This window comes from Trichophyton benhamiae, assembly GCF_000151125.1.
Source record: "Trichophyton benhamiae CBS 112371 chromosome Unknown contix01456_5.r1.exp, whole genome shotgun sequence".
In the NCBI taxonomy this organism is placed as follows: domain Eukaryota; kingdom Fungi; phylum Ascomycota; class Eurotiomycetes; order Onygenales; family Arthrodermataceae; genus Trichophyton; species Trichophyton benhamiae.
In genome coordinates, this window is record NW_003315080.1 from 779,121 (window position 1) to 798,648 (window position 19,528).

General features: G+C 46.9%; 9 protein-coding genes across 9 annotated transcripts; 4 read left to right on the top strand and 5 right to left on the bottom strand.

Annotated features, from left to right (window-relative positions):
• Window positions 1-648: 648 nt before the first annotated feature.
• ARB_03279 (MFS multidrug transporter, putative) lies at window positions 649-2,292 on the bottom strand (the record flags this gene model as incomplete). The annotated part of the gene is made up of 2 exons (XM_003010532.1): window positions 649-1,737; window positions 1,894-2,292. The coding sequence occupies 2 exons, from the start codon at window positions 2,290-2,292 to the stop codon at window positions 649-651; spliced, it is 1,488 nt and encodes a 495-aa protein (XP_003010578.1).
• Window positions 2,293-4,677: 2,385 nt separating this feature from the next.
• Window positions 4,678-6,603, bottom strand: ARB_03280 (uncharacterized protein; the record flags this gene model as incomplete). The annotated part of the gene is made up of 1 exon (XM_003010533.1): window positions 4,678-6,603. One exon carries the CDS (start codon window positions 6,601-6,603, stop codon window positions 4,678-4,680), a length of 1,926 nt encoding a protein of 641 aa, XP_003010579.1.
• A 922-nt stretch (window positions 6,604-7,525) lies between these two features.
• ARB_03281 (uncharacterized protein) lies at window positions 7,526-7,915 on the top strand (the record flags this gene model as incomplete). Its single annotated transcript, XM_003010534.1, has 1 exon — window positions 7,526-7,915. The coding sequence occupies one exon, from the start codon at window positions 7,526-7,528 to the stop codon at window positions 7,913-7,915; it is 390 nt and encodes a 129-aa protein (XP_003010580.1).
• Window positions 7,916-8,129: 214 nt separating this feature from the next.
• On the top strand, window positions 8,130-8,963 carry ARB_03282 (uncharacterized protein; the record flags this gene model as incomplete). The annotated part of the gene is made up of 3 exons (XM_003010535.1): window positions 8,130-8,189; window positions 8,330-8,681; window positions 8,764-8,963. 3 exons carry the CDS (start codon window positions 8,130-8,132, stop codon window positions 8,961-8,963), a joined length of 612 nt encoding a protein of 203 aa, XP_003010581.1.
• A 204-nt stretch (window positions 8,964-9,167) lies between these two features.
• ARB_03283 (uncharacterized protein) lies at window positions 9,168-9,987 on the top strand (the record flags this gene model as incomplete). The annotated part of the gene is made up of 2 exons (XM_003010536.1): window positions 9,168-9,238; window positions 9,294-9,987. 2 exons carry the CDS (start codon window positions 9,168-9,170, stop codon window positions 9,985-9,987), a joined length of 765 nt encoding a protein of 254 aa, XP_003010582.1.
• A 564-nt stretch (window positions 9,988-10,551) lies between these two features.
• Window positions 10,552-10,993, bottom strand: ARB_03284 (epoxide hydrolase, putative; the record flags this gene model as incomplete). The annotated part of the gene is made up of 2 exons (XM_003010537.1): window positions 10,552-10,862; window positions 10,954-10,993. The coding sequence occupies 2 exons, from the start codon at window positions 10,991-10,993 to the stop codon at window positions 10,552-10,554; spliced, it is 351 nt and encodes a 116-aa protein (XP_003010583.1).
• Window positions 10,994-12,235: 1,242 nt separating this feature from the next.
• On the bottom strand, window positions 12,236-13,355 carry ARB_03285 (nuclear protein SDK3, putative; the record flags this gene model as incomplete). The annotated part of the gene is made up of 4 exons (XM_003010538.1): window positions 12,236-12,619; window positions 12,693-12,761; window positions 12,827-13,280; window positions 13,345-13,355. 4 exons carry the CDS (start codon window positions 13,353-13,355, stop codon window positions 12,236-12,238), a joined length of 918 nt encoding a protein of 305 aa, XP_003010584.1.
• A 477-nt stretch (window positions 13,356-13,832) lies between these two features.
• ARB_03286 (oxidoreductase, 2OG-Fe(II) oxygenase family, putative) lies at window positions 13,833-15,041 on the bottom strand (the record flags this gene model as incomplete). The annotated part of the gene is made up of 2 exons (XM_003010539.1): window positions 13,833-14,597; window positions 14,727-15,041. 2 exons carry the CDS (start codon window positions 15,039-15,041, stop codon window positions 13,833-13,835), a joined length of 1,080 nt encoding a protein of 359 aa, XP_003010585.1.
• Window positions 15,042-16,511: 1,470 nt separating this feature from the next.
• ARB_03287 (uncharacterized protein) lies at window positions 16,512-18,331 on the top strand (the record flags this gene model as incomplete). The annotated part of the gene is made up of 5 exons (XM_003010540.1): window positions 16,512-16,728; window positions 16,804-16,921; window positions 17,101-17,144; window positions 17,234-17,402; window positions 17,461-18,331. The coding sequence occupies 5 exons, from the start codon at window positions 16,512-16,514 to the stop codon at window positions 18,329-18,331; spliced, it is 1,419 nt and encodes a 472-aa protein (XP_003010586.1).
• Window positions 18,332-19,528: the final 1,197 nt, after the last annotated feature.

Genomic DNA, 19,528 nt, shown 5'->3' on the forward strand with positions numbered 1-19,528 from the left:
GTCCTGGAATGGTGTCAGATAGACTATTTATGACCTGAGGATATACAATTGCCTATGCGCGGCCCCTGAAGATGTGTGTCGTGATAGGGAAGGTTGTGTATCTTGATCATGGACGTTCGGCCCTCAGAGCCAGCTCCGCGCTGTTTGTGGTCGGCTGCTTTCTTCGCAGTTACCGTGGATTTGAATATGTAGAAGTGAGACACTCGAACCGGCTCACTGCGACAGGCTGGACAACTCGGCACCAGCAATAAAATGACAGATATGAGCTCTGCCCGTGTAATGGGCCGTTCAGGCTTGCTCAAGGTCGTAAATTCATAGTTATTTCGATGCGCGAGCGCGTTTTGCCTTACGTAAACCCTATTTTAGTCACGTGATAGGTGACTTTCACCGAGGTATCGTTTCAAAAGTGAACAGACAGGCCTCCTTCGATACATTTTGGTCAAGTTGATATTGAGCTCAGGATGAAGACTAGGAGGTGTAGAAGAGGATATGTTGAAATAAGGATAATTCAATATATTATATACTCTAAATCTGATCTAAAAATGCCTCCTTCATATATGCATAACTATACAACTCCACAGCTTCCCAATTTTAGATGTAACTGATTCTACAAACGAGAGATATGAATGCAATTAAATATACATACCATCACACCTTTGGAACGAAGCGGCTCATAGCTCTGATTCTAGCTCCGTATACATAGAACAATATCGGAACCGGAATCATAGCTAGAGTGATGAAGGCTAATACACTGCTAGCCCATGCAACTCCGAGGTTGTGGTACATTTGAGAAGCGAACATAGGGAAGGCTGCTCCCAGCAAACTTCGGATGAAAGTGTTGGCAGCTAGTGCTGAGTTGGCATATATAAGGTAAACGTCGACGACATAGTTTATCCCCTGTAAGAAAATGATGATCAACCCGAAGCCTATGGGAACACCGGCGATAACTTGCGGGACCCAGGTGATATGAGGCGATGATGTCCAGGCGAACCAGAACAAGCCAGCAGGGAGAGTGAAGGCAGCAAATATCATGGGTGGCAGGCGATCTTCTGGGACTAGGTTGCCAGTCTCCCTGAGTTTCTGAGCGTATTGGTGTTTGCTGATGTAGATAAGGACGGCGCATCCAAGTAGAATACCGATCAAAAGGCCAATGAAGGGTAGAGCAGCAACACCGGGGTGTTCCCAGCCTCGAACTTCTCCAAATGAGATAGGATATGCAAAGAAGAAGAGGTAGAGGATTCCGTAGACGACAGAAAGATAGATAGTTGTTAGGGAAAGAATGGGTTCTAGGATTAACATCTCGAATGGACGGCTCAGATATTTGTGAAAGATATCGTTGATTGTCAAGGGACTTTCGTCAAGAGTCGAGTGGAGGGCCCAATTCTTAGTCTCATATCGCAGTCGTTTTGCTCGGTTTTGCAGGATAACTGGAGCAAAAGTCTCTGGGAGGCTGAATAAGGCCACAAGACCAACTGCGGCATCAAGAATGAGAGTAATCCAGTTAGTCCATCGCCAACCGAGATGTGAAGGGACAATGAATCCACCAATAATAGGTCCAGCAATGGGTCCCAAGAAGGTGGCTGCGCAGAAACCAGCGGCTGCAATACCGCGGTCAACAGGCTCCCAGAGATCTACCAAGGCACCGCCGACGACTGCAAGAGTCACAGAGCCAAAGGCACCGATCAAGAATCGGCAGATGAGGATGGTTGCAAGGTTTTGTGCTACTGCGACGGGAATCTGGAATATGGCAGAAATGGTGAAGCAGACGAGCATAGGAAGTCGTCGACCATACACTTCGGAAAGGGGTCCCCAAATAATTGGCCCAAGAGCGAACCCCTTCAGTATACCATTAGTATAAGTTTAAATGGGCACTTAGATGTCCTATTCACCTACCAGTACAATAAGTGCGGTACCCAGTGTGGTAACCTCCACAGATACACCGTATATCTTTGCTGTTACTGCCGTAGCTTGACTGAAGACACTGCTCGAGAAAGTGATGCAGAAGGTTAAGAGAGAGAGCATCATAGTGATGTACCACTTCCTCATACGACTGAAGTTCCTTGGGTTCTCGGGGTCATGGGGACCCTCCCAATTCACGAGATCGGGGTTTTTCTTGGGCTCATCGTAGGATAGAGGGGGTGAGGGGGCGGATCCAGGCAACTCCCCCTTTTCGAGGTCGGGTTCATGAAAACGCGATGATTCTGGCAAGTTGCTGTTATTCTGGGCTAGCTCTGGGATATTGGCGTCCTTTTCTGGGTCCATTGAGTGAGATGCAGCTGTATGATCTGCCATGGTCAACACAGAATAATCGCGTATATCAGGCTCGGTAGTTAATTCAGGAAGCAAGCTGGATGGTAGGCAACTCGGGAGAAACTGGTGGTTCATATCCAAAACCGCTCAACAATGGGATATATACACGCATATATATACCCCTAAAAGCAGATTTCAAATCCGTTGTCGGTCTTAAACAAAACGAAGGCCCGGAGCCGATCACCCAGTCATGACCGGCTGCAATGCCGACATGACATATCAACACGATGGGGGTTAAGTACGATGATGCGATCCCCCAAGGGAGTCGAACCAATGCAAAAAGGATCCCATGGCTCGAGACGATGAACTCATCATGCATATACCGCATATGAAACGTAGCAGATTGCCGGTTCCTTTCCGTAGCTGGGGCGGGTATATTATAAAGCTCGCGGCAAAAACGTGCCGGATGAAAGAGCAAGGCTATCTCTCTCGCTTGAGGCCTAGAAAAAAGGCAAGCGCCTACATCTATCTGTAGGAACCAACAATAAGCCCACAGGCTGTTGTTCGTTGATAGGTCTGCTGGAAGCAAGGATGACCATTGAACTCCGGATCTGCTGCCATGACGTCACGGTCGTGTCCATTTTACTCCGAGAGAGACAACATGTCGTGTCTGAGGAAGACGAAGGTCTGCAGAGAAGTGGCTAGCCTATAATTTAATTTATGCATAGTTAATGGCCGGGATCAATATAGCGTATCAAAGCTCTAACTATGGATATGCTGTGTTAGTTAGTGATAGTTAACGGAATACACGGGTTGAGAATCGGACTTAGCTAGGGAATTGGATGGTTTACCCCTTTAAATCCGATCGCTGCCATGAAACATCCGCAATAACTATCAGAATTTACCTGCTATAGTTGAATATGGCTCGTCAGAGTCCATAACCCGCTCTGCACCTCTCTTCTGAGGAAAAAGACAGCGTCAAGCAGCAAGCCCCCATCAGCTCGAATAGGTGACACTACATTGCATATCAGCGCTTCCTCCCCCGACACTGTTGGGGCAGTTCAAGTTCTGCTTGTGCCAGGAGTTCGCTACAGCCATCGCTCGCGCAATGGTGAAACACTGTCGCCCTCGACCAACAGACGAGCGCTTGAACACGGACGTTATTAAGATGCTACTACAGCACGGAGCCTCAGTCTTCGTTACAGACAAATTGGGCGAGACACCAATGCATGTACTTGCATACTACGGGGCGGTATTCGCTCTTCCAGTCTTGCTTAGAACACCATAGATAGCCCGATATCTTCATTTCGACTCTCTACGGAGAGACATTGCCCCACAGGGCAGCCCACAGGAACCAGGTAGGAATCATCGAGAGACTACTTGCAGACGGAGCATGTATCAATGACAGGTCTTTGTCAGGCCGGACAGCGCTTTTATTCGCCCTCACAGAAAGATTAGGGATTGCGGAGATGTTCACAGTCGTTAATCTACTGCTTGATCACGGAGCAAAGGCCACAGATATATCTCAGGAAGGATTGACGGCTCTGTACTGTGTCGCAGATCTCCATGATGAGCATCATGAAGGGGTCACAGCTCTTATAGAGCGTCTTACTGGCCTTGGTGCAGATACCGAGGCGCAGGCCCCTCTGCCGGGAGATATATGCCGTATAGCCTCGGGGGCTACCGTCTCACACTTTCTTTGAAGTAACAACTTCCGATCGCCAGCGAACAGACACTGCTACACTGGGCGACAAGAAATGATATTCAATAGATCAAATAAATGCGTTGCAAGTTAGGTGTTATATCCACATTAGCAATAGAGCATCAATTTAATATGATATACGTACCTAGCATGGAACAGCGTGTTCCAGAGCAGCAATTCTTCATCATTGGGTATATCATGGACGTTAGATGCTGATCAGTCGAAATCAAAGTCGAAGTGGAAGTTCATAGCAACTTGAAAAAGCAGGGTCAACTAAACGGCGATGTCGTTCTGTCAATGCTGATGGGTGGATGAGAGCGTCTTTCCTTTAATATTGCTACATAAAGACTTGTTCTGAGCTGTTGAAAATGCATCCTCCACGCCTGTAGTCTAGTAGCCCACAATCCCCCAACGATAGTGCAATCACCAAATGCATCGAAAACCAACTCCGGGGTAACGCTCATACTCCGCGAATCACATAACCCTTACAAACCGGACCAGAAAACGCCGATAGTTGAGGGTAAACGAATCTGAAAGTACAATAAAAAAAAAAAAAATTGTCTCGTTAAACATATTAGGCCAGTATAATAATACATGTCGGAATTTTGAATTACGTTCGAAAGTCGTTCTTTTTTTTTTTTTTTCACAAGGCACGTATCGCGCAGGAATTCGGAATTCGTTCGCTCTTCATTGGGTCATCAAGATTATTCATTATTAGACAGATATCAGGACGAAGTTAGCGCCGATCCAGCGCCACTGCTGTCACTAGCTTCGTTTGTCCTGAGATCTCGTAGCATAGAAACGGCTTTGTTGACTTCTTCACTGGCAATGATAGCGAGCTTTGACTTGGTTTCAGAGTCAAGGGCACCAGATGCATCGACCTGGTCATAAAGCAGACGGGATATTCTGCGATTGATATCGGTGTACTCTTCTTTGGAAACTTCCTTCCGACGATAATATGGCTTTAGGGCGGAGCTGACCATCCTTTGGAGGTGGGATTTGGTGGAAAGAGATAAACCACGTGTAGGTGACGATTCATTAGATCGCAAAGGATGGGATGAGGAAGATAGGTCATGGCAAGGTTGAAGACCAACGGGTATACGCCTTCTAGAACGCCGTAAACTTTCTTCTGATGATGCATTGCGTGTGGGAGCGGGAGAGCGGGAAGGGGAAAATTCTGGAGAGGAAAAGTTTAAGTCGCTTGGGGCGGAGTCAACAGAGCGCGGTGGTGGAGTGGTAGACGATGGACGAGAAGAGGAACGGCTAGAGGAGAGAGGGGAGAGAGCGGGCGATGAGGGGCCAGAAGAGCTCATTTCTGTGGGATTATAGGGAGATGAGGCTAGTCGAAGTGGGACAGTATGCATGTTGGGTGTTGACGACTCTTCCACTTCTTTGAGCAAGGACTGAAGGAAGCTTGGTCCTGAAGGGGGAGAGTGACTGTTGAGTGGCTGATCATCGCCATTGGGTAATCTGCCACTGCCTCGGCTTGATGATTCTCCTCCATGATCAAGGATATCTGCTAGAGCCTCTGGACGTTTTGTTCGTGGTCGTTTGAGCTTTCTTTCTGGCTGGGCGGGCTCGGGCTCCACCGGAGAGGCAGTAGGAGATTTTCGTTTCCTTTTATTGCATGATGTCCCTTCCTGGACAGCGTTTGCTCGCTCAAAGGCATTCCAAGCTCTGATTTCATCTATAGATTCTGGTTCTGGAGTTTGAATCCTCGGCCGTGGTCGCGATGGCCAGCCTCTGCGCATTTCGAGGAGAGCAGGAACGGCTTCCCGTAACCTGCTCGACCCGCCTTGACGTTCAGCAACCCGGATTCGTCGTTGCCAGGCTCGAAACTCTCTAAGATTCGTCTCCTCTTGTCTTCGTTGGAGTAGAGTGCGGCCAACTCCATTGTCTTCTTCATCATCAAACGGAAAATCAAGATCAAGATGAAGCTGGTCCCAGACGGACTGCCACACTCGAGCCCAGTGAAGAGCATTTACCTGAGTGTTGGCGATATGCCTCAGTTGATCTGCCCTGGTGCGTCGACGGGAGACACGAAGAGAAGGGGTAGGGACTGGGGTTGAAAGGACACGTTGAGAATTGCATTGCATGCAAAACCATGGTCCAGACGGGACAGAATCTAAGCCCAGACAGTAGGTATGACATGCAATATCACACCCATCACATAGCAGAAGTACAGCTTCGTTGTCATCGTCACCACATATTGAACAGGGCTGAAACTCGTCTGTGTATTCAAGCAAGTCATCCCCAAGCATAGACGGATCGATATCAGCGACCTGGACTCGGTCTTCCACGACATATGAAGATATGGCAGGCCCTGCAAACGAAACTACAGTCAGTATAGTTCTATCAAAAAATGCTGCTATGGAATAGGAACAAGTGGGCGTACCTCCAACTTTGGTTACCAACTCGACAACATTGAAGTTCTGTCTGCAAATCGGACAGCTGTTTGCTCGTTCAACCCAGGGCTTCAGACATTCATTATGCAGGTTATGGCCACAGGGAAGCAGATGGGCGATCTCAACAGTCTCAATGGCAGTGTTCTCCTTGGGCGGCTGGCTTGTTGCAGTGAGTAGGCTTGGCACGACGTCAGCGGCATCGCCTTCGCCAAGGTCGCCTAAGCACACAATACATGTATCTGACATTGCTGGAGCAGCGATAGGGGACGGGAGTACAGCTTGCGGGCGTGGAGTACGGCATGAAGAGCAGCTGGCGAGCGAGGGCAGCTTTTCCTCGACGCAGCACGGCGGCAAGCAAGGCGAGAAGTGAGGTTGTGATGTTAGGAGGAAAGAAAGTTGTGGGGGGCGAACCAGCCGGCCGTTCTTTTTGAAGCATGGGCAGACGGCGCGCTACGCCGTGTTGGGCATAGCGCCGGCAACGTGACTTGGGCTCATGACAACGTTAGGTAAGCATCGCCTGACTGGGATTGGCTTAATAAGCCTGGAGGGATGGAGGGCGCAGGTGAGGCCGGCAGCTAGGACGGCTGGAGGGAGACAGCGGAGGAGTGTGAGACAGTCAGGACAGTTAGCAAGCAGGTGAAGGAGGCTGGGCGAAGGCAGCGACTGACCTGGCCACTGCAGGACTACAGGATACTACTCCCGGGACTGAGAGCAGCAGAAACGTGAACGTTGCTGGATGGTCAGCGCCAAAGAGGAAAGATAGAGCTGGAGAAGCCAGGAGCGTGGTGGTGGCGCGGGCCATTGAGAATCAATAGGATTTTTATTTGTCTTTTTATTGCGTTAACATCTATTGGTAATAGTCGATATTCGCCGGACCTCGTTTTGTGAGCTTGAGCCTGGGCATTTGTGCGTGCTATCGACAGAGACATAAAAAGCAGTCGACCCTTTCATGCGATCCTATTGGTTTCGTTCTTTTTTTTTGTTTGTACTTTTCCCTCACTCGCTCGGAAAGAGTGCGAGAGGGGGACCGTTTGAGGACGTCATCATCACATGGTTTTTGATTTGGAAGTGCAAGAGAAAAAAAATCCCCATGTATTAAAACTAAAGAAATAGCAACTCCATTGTACCAGCCCAAATTTATACCTCAGCGATTTCTCGTAGACGTCGGATGGTTGATCTGGTGGTGGCAGCTGCAGCGGTGCTACATATCATGCAAAAATTTCCATGTCAGCAGTCTGCCCCCTCTCCTCCATTTCCCCAGTATCAAGAGATTTGCGGCAGTTTTCAAGTCTGGCGGACCATGATTGAAAAACACTGCCGGGAAATCAACTTACGAGACAGTCCAAGCACCTCCGGCGACGGTCTTGCGGCAGGAACGGCACTCCCAGATACCAACAGCAGTGCGCTTAACGCTGTTCTTGCCGCAGAATGTGCAGATGTAACGGGCGTGCTGGGTGACTTCCATCTTCTTCACCTGCTTTCGGAGCGAGGCACCGTATCTATCATTTCACCCAGGTTAACCTTCGATCTCCTTCCATCTTCTTCGTTCGAGCAGTAGCTTCGTTTCTGCGTTGTCTGCTTCGACCATCGGGGAGAGGACTGCAAAATCGTACCTGACACCATATTTACCGGTAACGCCGACCTCTGCAGGAATTAGTTAGCAATCACACAGTCTGGGAAATATTTTTATGTGCTTCTAACGTACTCTTAGTGCGCTTCGTCATCTTGTCGCGCTTGTTATGTGATGAAACGGCAACGAAAGTCGAAAGGTGATGATTGAGAAGTTGAAGTTGCAATTCTTTTTTTACTCCCTCACTTACTTTGGCGTTTGTGTGTGTTCGCTTACCTGATCGCGAGGCCCGGCTTGGCGAGATCCCGTGATCCATAAGGTAATATCACGTGATATTATACCTCGGTTTAGCTGATATAAAGCTTGGCGACTTTGGATGTTTTGAAAGGCCCAGGTTTCCAGGGGGCGACAAGCAAGGATGCAGACGAGACAAGCGGGAGAGCAGCAGGCCAGAAGATAAAAAATGCTGCTCAAGGGCATGGAAGGATAGTGTCCAGCACTTTAAAACTTGTTTGTTGTCTTTTTGTCGCCCTGCCTTTGCCCACAGCTACTTCAAATATCACGATGGCATCGCCCCGCAGTCTTGAGATTGTGCTCCTGGGAGCCACCGGATACACGGGGAAGCTATGCGCCGAACACATTGTCAAGAATCTTCCTACCAACCTCGCATGGGGAATTGCTGGCCGCTCTACGAAGAAGCTGGAGGACCTGTCTGCCAAACTACTTACGTATAACGATGACCGCAAGGCTCCAGGTACGGTAACGAAGGCTGCCTACATCCACCTAACCTATTAGACTGAACTATTTTCCACGGATTTGATGCTAACCTGGCATAGAAATCCTCTCGGTTCAATTCAATGACACTGAACTGAAGGATCTGGCCTGCAAAACGAAGGTTATCATCAACTGCGTAGGCCCATATCGCAAGCACTCTACCCCTGTGGTCAAGGCCTGTGCTGAAAACGGTACCCACTATGTTGACGTGTACGGCTCTGAAGCCCCTTATTTCTTCCGTTTTTACTTCTTTGGATATTAATTTCCATATAGGACAGGAGAGGCGCCTTGGGTTTGCGATATGGTCAAGAAATTTCACGAAACCGCCAAGTCTACAGGCGCTATTGTATGAGCCTCCTATGCATTATTGCTCTGTTTTCAATGGGGTTCATTTTAACTAACTGAATTCTAGTTGATATCTGCGAATGGTATAGAAAGCGCACCAGCTGACTTGCTTACCTACTTCATGGCAAAGTCCATCAAGGATCAGTTTGGTGTTGTCACGGATGAGACAGACATGTCCCTTTACCACATAAAGTACGTTTAGCTGGCGATAGCTCTAGGCGGTATCGCTGCTAACTCTGACCTGTAGGGGAAAGTTCAGTGGTGGCACCCTTAGAACTATTATCGACTTCTTTGACAACCTTGATTCCAGCAGTGGTGACCCGTACAGAATCTCAGTCTCGAAGCCGGCTCAGCCAAAATCAGTCCCCATCCTTCGCCGCATCTTTGGTGTGCATTATGTTCCAGACATTGGAGTTGGTACCACCTGTGTCTGTGAGGCATGCGATACTGCAATTGTCCACCGTACCAGTTCCTTAATGCCTCAACTATTTAACCAAAAATTTAGGTTCTGGGAGAGTATGAAAACCCGCAATACCCTTACTGGCGTTGCATTTCACTTTGCTCTCATTGTTACAGCATTTGTCCTGTTACTGTCACCAGTCAGGTGGGTGCTATCACGTTATTTCTACCCTCCTGGCGAAGGCCTACAAGAGGATGCCAAATCGGGTTTCTCAGTCGAATACAGGGGGATTGCTACTGCTAAGCAGGATCAGCCCGGAAAGAAAAATATCAGAGTGCTCGGTTCGTTCCGTTACGATGGATGCCCGTATAAGCTTACGGGAATTTTCCTCGCGGAGGCTGCCCGGATTCTATCTAGAAGCAAGAAGGTTGGGCAAACTATTAAGGGGGGCTACCTTACGCCTGCGTCCCTGGAGGATGAGTACGTCGAAAATCTTGAGAAGATTGGGGCACAATTTAAGTATACCGTCCTAGAACATTAGTAGATAGAGGGGGCCAGCCGTCTAACTCATCAGTTATGTTTTTGATAAGTTTCTATACATGGAAAAAGAGTTGTAATTGTCAATCACGCACGAGTATGTATATAACTGTAATAAAATTCTTCTTTTTGGGAAAATCAATGCCCACTGTAATAGTAAGCCTTTGTTAGAGCTTCACTTTCCTCCCAAACACCACTCCTTCGATCCAGCTTTTAATATGCGTATTGCATTCTTCAGGTCTTTCCCAGAGAGCCCAGTGTGAAGCAACAACTTCAGCCCTAGTCAAATGTTTGATATTCCGTTCCATATTCCGCGAAAGCTCTGGCCGAAGTGCAGTATCATTCGTGGCTAAGATATACAGGACTGGTATATCCAAAGACCTGTTCAAGAACTCTAGTTCGTCCTTCCAGTTTTGCTCACGGGTTCTATACCAGCTCACTACTCATTAAAAATTAGCTTAGAGTACTACTTGTCTTCAAAAGGAGGGCGTCATAGTTCACCTGGCCCATGTAAGCCGGTCCTTGAAAACTCGTTCACATAGTAATCCATTTCCTATGTTAAACTGAATTAGATCTTGAAAAATACCTTCTGAGGAGGAAAGCGTGGGATGCTTACTTCATCACTGAGTAGAGGGGTTGGCTGAACGCCAGGCAGTTTCTCAAGCAGTACTCCTTTTTCCATGCTTATTGCTGGTTTGCCATCTGTTGTCCTTCCGCCATACATGGCGTTTAAAAATTGACGAATTTCCTCCTTGGACTGGATGATGTCTTCTAATCCGCCATTGGCAAGTTGGGCCTGATAGCCAAAGAAGGGTATTTTTGCAATGATCTGTTCAAGTGATAGATATTGCTTCGAGGGTGGCCAGTAAGGGGTACAGACTGAAAATACGTGGGTAACGAAGTCTGGCTCATAGAGAGCAATGCGATAGACAATGGCACCACCCCTGATACGAATTAGTTGACGCCATACTTGATGGTTGCAAACAAAAGATGAAGACTTTACCAATCATGCCCTCCAAGAATAACTTTCGAGGCCCCCAGCTGGCGCGCAAGCTCTCTCATGTCCTTAGCACATTGCCTATAGCCATAGCGCCAGGCAGACTCCGTGTTAAATTTTGGAGCTTCCTATAGATGGTCAATAGAAGTCACATCATACAATGAAGAGACGAAAGATTACACACAGTCCGCCCATAGCCCATACAGTCTGGAGCCACGACTCTTAAACCAAGATTGAGAAGTGTGGGAATTTGGTATCTCCAACCCATCGAAAGGTCAGGGAAACCATGGATCTGCACATATTCGATATTTTTAGTTACACTATGATTGTGGACAATGCAGTTGATGGGTAAAGACGAACCAAAAAGATTGTTGCTCGATATTTGCCATCTGGAGGGGTGGCAAGAAGGTACCCTATTCAGCTGTCAGTGGCTCCGAGGGTCTACACGGTGATTATATAGATGAATTGATGCAATGATCAAACATTTATGAAATCGGGATGCCATACCGTACGTCGTTCCGTTGACGAACGTAGAACAATGCCTGATTCTCGGGTCAGCCGGCACTTGTATCTTATCGAGCGGCATCCTGTCTGTTGTACGTGGAATACGCGGACAAGAGCCGCGGCTTGCTGGCCCTTGCAGGTGGGCAGATATAAGTTTGCAAAGATGATTCTCTCCGATAACCCCCCCTATATATAAGTTGTCTGTTATCAGTTTGATAGTTGATGCGGTTTCGGTCTTTATATACCCCTGGATTAAACGGAACTACGGAAAGAGTGGATCCCGCGTTCTACAAACGGCCTTGGGACGAGGGGAGGTCAGCCGAGGTTAAACCGCCGGCAGGTCCTATATAGACATCGGCGCGACTTCTACAAAAGCGGGACAAAGCATACCTAGGTAGTGATTATTGATGAACTGGGTCACTTTGTTTGCTTGACGTTAACTGTACGCCACTTTCGAGAGCTGTTCGACTTGGATTACTCTTCGAGATGTGCACCTGTCGAGGCATCGGGTTACACGTTCGGGATTGCCGAAGATGCGCGGTATGAAAGCAACCATTATCTCACCCAGAACAATGGGTATGATACTTTGAAAAATGTTAAAGGTGCAGCGAAAGACGCTGGTAGGGAGAAGAGAGTAACAGCTGGAAAGTATAAAGAAGATAAGTAGGGCATACGGCGGAATATCCTATTTCTTCAGCAGCAGAAAGCGCAAGGAACGTGGAAGGGATAAGGAGAAAGAAGAATCCACCAGTCAATAAATTACAGCATCCTCAGTATTTTCCATTAGTACCTCACCGGAGTGTTCCTCATCAAGTCCACTTGGTCCTTGGGTTGCAGGAGGCACGGGGACAAGGGTAGTGTCAATTAAGGTTCGTTGCGGAGCCTCACTGGTCTGTTCGAGCGGTTCGTTAGTATTAGGTCCTATGAGGTCTGTGGTATCTTTTGTGGCCTTATCCTCAGCGGAGTTATCATCGGGGTTGTCAACGGTAATTTCCCGCCCGTGGATGGTTGACTCATGCTGCTTATAACGTGAACTTGAATCCATTCTTTCCTTCTCTATACTTGATTTTGCTTCCGCAATTTGGCTTTGGATCTTTGTTTCGTCTTGAGGTCGAAGGTACCACGGCCGATAATACTATTAAGAGTTAATAATATTACCTTGAATTATGTCAAGTCACACATGAATATGAGAGGAGAAGGCGGTTTACCAATGGTGGTTCCGCTTCAGTGCGGAGAAAGTGTGCCATTGCAAGCTTGTTCGAGTGACGAATTTCGGCCTATGCAAGCTGTGAGTTAACCGTATCATTAATGAGAACAAACAACATCCATGATTTTCACATACCGACTGGGAATCATACAAAACTTGATCTTTCCTCCTCGACGCCAGGAGATCTTCATATTTCTTTTTGGTTAGCTCATTATATTCTTTATCCTGAAGCTCCAGCTTTGCTTGCTGTTTCTTGTCGATCTCTGAGCGTTTTCTCTGCGCTGGCGTAGAAGAACTTTGAGACAGTGTTCCAAGTAGAGCACCGAAAAGCCTACGGCCACGTTTCCGCTCCTCGTCCCTCCCTGGCTTGGGTTTATCTGCTGCCTTCACATCACTCGAACCGTTCAACCGTTGAGTATTCGAAGAACTTGGCGGGGTAGACTGATTCGCACGCTCGGAGAACCCGTCTGCACTCAGCCGCCTCCTTTTACTGCTGCTGTTACTTGAAATGCTCTGTCTTCGCTTCGGTAGAGCTTCTGGGCCGGGATACTGTGGGGGTTCAGGTAGCGCGACGGCGGATGCGATTGAACTGTGTTTATATATTAGCAAACTAGCACGTAACGATAAATCTAGTCCGAGGATGTGACACTTACCTCTCTGCCATGTGTACTCTGTAACAGCTTCAATGAGATCTGTCACGTAAATGCTGTGTTATTTCGCAGTGGTATGGTATTCCAAGATCCAAGATGCTATGATATGAGTTGACTGACCAGCTTCTGCTCGCTCCCCGTTGCGGAGCCTTTTTTTTTTTTGGTCTAGAGCCAAGATTTCTATTACATAATCATATAACTAACAAACTCATATTTAAAGTTCTCCAATTACATCACAAAGACATCGACATCGATTCATGGATACATTCGGACAGGAGTACTCCGTACAACCAGCTGTTCATGCCAACTGTATGGAAAATACATCAGGTCTGTATGGACACTTATAGCGGGAAGCATATGATTACCTATTTCAAGCAGATTAATAAATTAGACATCTCGACGTGACTGGAACAGATCCGAAAATAAAGCAAAACATCAATTTGGACAGGGCAAAGCGGGCTTGGAGGTGTGGTCTCATTGAGGCATCGTTTTCATGCACTGAAGGTATCCTCGTTATGCCTTGGATCCTTACCCTCCTTCGCATAGCTCATCGATAACCGTTCAGTCATATGCTGTTCCACCGTTTTGTGAGAGAATCCAACGCCTTCTTCTGGGTGCCCAAATCCCTCTACTGGCTCCAGATTTGCGTTTAGACAGCCATCGAGGAAGAATACAATGCTATATCTCTCTCTTTCTGGCCGTTTGCATACAACGCGATGCATGCTGCTTTTATAAATGCCGTTGGTAACCATGCTAATCATATCTCCTATATTGACCACGTAGGCACTAGGATTCGGGTCAATGGGCCACCACACCTGCTTTCCGTCTTTTTCGACCAGAACTTCGAGGCCACGATTGTCGTCTTGGAGGAGCAGGGTGATTACACCAAAGTCGGTGTGCGCCGATGCTCCATACTGTGGCTTGCCGGTCACACTCCCTCCGTTGCGAGTGGCGGAGGGATAGTGGAGAAGGCGAAGCGGACATGCCGGAATTTTATCCAACCTGATTAGATTGTGCAGGACAGTTGGCATATTTTCTGTCATACCAACGGTGCTATGCCCGTGGGGTATCATTGTATCTCCTACTAGCTGCAGAACCTTGAAGGCAAGACGTTGGACGCTTTCGTGGTATCGCTCGCATGGTTCCTGGAATTGTATGGTGGACAGTAATTCTGTCGAGGGCCAAACGTTTTGGCCCATGAAGAAACGACCGTACAAAGGATTTGATGGCAGGACGTCGCTACCTACATAGTAACCCTATTGTTAAGGAATTTCAGCAGGAAGGTTCCGGTTATTAAACACCTATCAGCATAGCACGGGCTATATAAGAAAACGATGACCAACAAGGTCAAAATAGATCACAAAGCAGCATCGTGGTCTTCTCACCTCCTTCAAGTCTGGTAATACGCCTTCTTCGTAGGACTGGCTGGCCAACACATCATACCCTCTATGACCAATGAAGTTTGCAGCATTGAGCTTCTTTTTCTCTTCCAATGGCAAAGCAAAAAAGGAATGTGCTGCATCGAAGATGTTCTGTTGCAGAGATTTGGAGATGCCATGTCCAGTGATTTGAAAGAACCCGGTCGAAATGCAAGCTTCCCTCACATCTTCAATGACTTTTCGGGCGGCATCGGACTTGGGATCTGCGAGGTAAGGAGATATGTCGACTGTAGGGACACCTGAAAAGCTTCCTTTTGTCATTTTTATCGCTATTCAGGGTGGACTGTGATACTATGCAAGTTATATCTCGAGACAGATGGATTGTGGGTGAGCTATCTTTCACCTGGTGAGTTGGCTGCTGGAGGATAACGAAATATAACTCACAGATGTTCAGCCGATAACTCACAAACATAGTTTTCATTGTTTCACCAAAATAGCCGGGCCCTTTAGGACATAGGTGTCAATTATTTTCTACCTGGGCTTCCAACGATTAACTTATTCGGTTCATCAGAGAAACCAAGACACTTATTTGCCTTCTGACCTCAAGCCCGAAATGAGGCTCTAGAATGTCGACCCCAATTTTTCTTTAGGTCTTAGACGGGATATCACTCGGTTCTTCATGTGAATGTCGTATTCTCGTTACACGTCCACTTGCAGTATGAAATGACTAGGTAGGTCAAGAAGCGAGACATCTCCTAGGAAGTAACATCATAGTGAAGGCGGTGTAACCTTCCATGGGACCTGAGTATTATCCACAATCTCGACCGTCAACCCCGTCCGGCATTCTGAAGGAGGCAAGAGATGTTGTGGACAAGTAAATGATCCATGGAAAAGGGCTGAGGGTTAACGGGCCGGCGGGTCCATGACCCCTCTTCGCAGAGCGTCTTATTTCGAACCAATCCATTCATCCCAATTGAAACTAGGATGTTAGGTCTATGTGCTGCTGTTATGAGCTTAGAAGTGGACCGATGGAAAGGGATTTAAAACCGATTTCCAGAGATTTAGTCGATTGGGTTGAAGTGTCAAAAGTTCCAGTAGGCTCACCACATGGAGAATGAGGTGTACCTAAAGTTGAAGAAGCCTGCACGTCAATGTGTCTTTGCGCACATAAATTTAAAATCGCGGGATAATAGTATTAGTTGTATCTCCTTTGAAAGGTTGAAATGCGGCCATTCAAAAGGAAAATTAGTAATACTGCTAACCGAAATGCTGAACATAGTAGTTATTTGCCTTAAATTGGATTCTGTAAGAGGCCGCCGGGACGATTGTTACCAGGCCTATGCGGTAGCAAATGAGCAGCACTCTATTTTTCATGCCTGGGTAAAGGACTCTTAGCGTTGCAGTTACCATGCGTTACGTTGAACGAAGGGGAATTGCAAAAAAAAAAGGAGCTATTCTTACTTACTTCTTTGAACTTACCAGAAAGGGAAGGACAAAAATAACGATCTTAAAGTAAGATGTATTAAGCCTCGGGACAGAGGAAGCATGGCAGCTTTCATCTGATATCAAGCTTTTGAGAGTATCTGATTGTCATCACCTGAACTGACGCAGCAGTAGCTCTCCTCATGAGAGATAATGACGACATGGATAATACCCATTGCGGTTTCAAAGAAGGCAATTGTAGTGTCCTTAATAGGTGCAGTTCCATGTCAGGGGTTAAGGCGAAATTTTTTTCCAGCAAACCTGGAAAGCAGCCCACATGGCCTTAAATAGAGAACATCCATAGAAGACATGGAATGGCCAAGATCTGTGCTTCCCTCCCTTCTAGAAGAAAAGAGAAGCGATGTGAGTGTGGCATTTGTCCATTCTCAAGTATCAAGAATCGTTTACCCAATGCAAAATATATTGAGCATTACCTTGGATATGGACAATATTCGAGAGTTAAAACCTCGAAAACTGTGGTCCGAAAAGGAAGACAACGTGTTGCGGAGTGAGGTAGCCAGGCAAGGTAAGTGATTGATGACCAAGAGGAAGTGGGAGTAAGTCACTGATACGCATTTAACTGATAATGATTATCAAACAGCGGAGCATGGAAAGGCGAAAGATTGGCGAACAATTGCTGAAAAGCTCCCCGGTCGAAGTAATAAAGGTTACCTCGTCCCCTGGGTGAGGTTTGACTCAACAAAGTTTTCAGCTCTAATGTATGGCTTAGATTGCAGAAAACGTTGGATCAAATTGGACGGTCCGGTAAAAAAAGGCCCATGGAGCCAGGAAGAGGACCAACGCCTTCATAAAGCGGTTTTGCTCCATTCTAATGTGTTAGTTACTAAACTGTTGGTGTGCCAAACTCGAATCAGGAGACAGGCTGACGGAAGTTTAGCTGGACGGAAGTTGCGCAAGTCGTAGGAACACGACATGCTGATCGTTAGTTCTCCTAAGCTATTTCCTGAAGATGCCTTGACCAAACTAAGCATTTTCGGAGGAATGGTCTAGATGCTAACGCGGCATAATAGAGTGCGCTAAACGTTGGTTGCATTTCCTTAACCCCAATTTGAACCATGGCGAATGGAGCGAGCAAGAAGATGAGCGTCTCTTAGCCGCAGTTGAACGAGGAGGACGCAACTGGAGGAAGATCGTGGATGAGATACTCCAAGGAAGATCAGCCACAGATGCCAAAAACAGGTGAGATAAGGGTATAAATAAAAAGCCATTTGCCAAATTTTTTACAGCTTTTAAATAGGCACGCAATCCTCCAGAGAAACAGAAAAAACGGTACCGCAGCAGGTTCGGACCGCCAGAGGCCTTCGTTTTCACGGCGTCGAAGAAATGGCACTACCCTTGAGGCGACTGAGAACCGCGATACAACTAATTGGTGGACAACAGGCTCAATGGATTTTATGAGGGATATTATCCACTATAACTCTCCCATTTGTTCAGTTGGACCGGGAATTGCCAATGGTAGTAATTTCGACGCGCTCCTTATGGAACAGCCTAATCAAATGTTCAGTTCTCCGTCTGGATCGGCCTTTATGCATGATCGTACACAACTCCACGGGGACACTGGGGAGCTACCTGGGTGGCATGTAGTTCCAAGTAGCCACCCCTATCAAGAGAAACCGAATGATCACGATATGGAGTTCCCTGCCAGCTGTGGCCCTAGTTCGTTCGAAAATGCGAGTGAGAGTCACATGGGGATAGCTGATACCTTCTTCGAGTCATTAACAACAATGGTAGAGATGGAGGGAGAAGGTGACTTACATACTCCATCAGTTTCTTCACATTCATTGGACTGTCATCCGGTAACTCGAAAAACGGGGAGCTCGATTGTCTTAGATAAAAGCGAGCAAGCTGATGAAGAGGATGGAGGTGAAGATGACTACGACCACAACGAAGAGGCCGCAATTGAGAAGAATGAGACATTTCTTATCAATAGTTCGTACCACGATCCATCTATGCCTTCCATTGAAGAGATCCTGGGAACGGTTTCAAAGGAAAACAGGAAAAGTACAATGATTTTGCAGCATATGCAGTCGGATCAGGTTGGGCAGGTGTTGGAATTTCTTTTTTCCTCAAATTCATCTGTAGATGTTAAGATAATTAGCGAGAATTAACATGAGGGAGATGAATATTGATGGTTATTGCAGAACAGGTAGATCCTGGAGAACTTGAGAGTATTCGCTACGTTGGTAATAAATAAACTTAAACTCACTATTACATGCTGTTCTCTGGCTGTATTCACGATTTGGTCGTAGGATCATAGTATATATTGTATTGGTGTGAACGGAGTAAATGAGGGTAAGATTCCGAGAGCATCATATCTCTTGATCAAATGTCAGTAGACGTGTTTCTGGTTATCACAGGCCACTAGTACCCTGATTAAAATATCAGCTTTATCCAGTGTACAGAGCCTGTTTTTTGCCATCCTTGGATGCCACGATAACATCCGCTACCCTACGGCTGGCGTTCTAAGTAAGTTTTAAGTTAGATTTTATGGTATCCGACCTGCGATTAAGACGGAGGGGGAATCAATGTAAAAATAAAAGTATGTAACGAATATCAAAGACTTACTCCAGAATTGTGTGCATCTATTGACACTTTCCGTAGGGTATTTTCCTAGAAGAAATCCAGCATAAAAAAGAAGTTTCTCCTTCGTACTATTACTAACCACAAAATGAAAGATATATATCCTTCAAACCAAAAATCGTTGCTGAATAGCGATTTTTCACGACCGAGACTCAAACCGAATCGTGTATCCCATAGGGCATTGCGCGATGACAATCACAGCTGAAGCGGTTGCGGCCTCATGATGGACTACGGTAGCTAGGCAAACTTGAATTACCTATTGGAGGAATTGGTGACTTTGGCGCACAGAATCGAGATGAAACGGCAGCTCCTGCGAACGATGCAAATGATATATGAGCTTGTTGTACACTGTGAGGAGCGGAAAGGTGTATCTTGGAGCAATCTTTCCGGATTTAAGGCCACGCTGCACGATAACCCCGATATACTCAGCTCCCGCTTACACATGATCGCACGGGCGGGAAAACTTGAAGATATGAGGGACCGTAAGTGAAAAAGGTCGAGCATTCAACGGCACAAAGGCGACACAGAATAGTAGACTCAGTGCTCGCAGTAGCATGAAGAGATCGATGCCTAGGTTCTTGACACCATTGCTGTTACCCTCCAGGCAAACCGTGAAGGTGTTCATGATAATCTGTGCCAGGTACGCGCGTACACGAGAGGCATATCCAACATCATATCCGAAGTTGCTCCCCATTTTAGCCATCCTCAGGGCGTTGCCAGTTCCA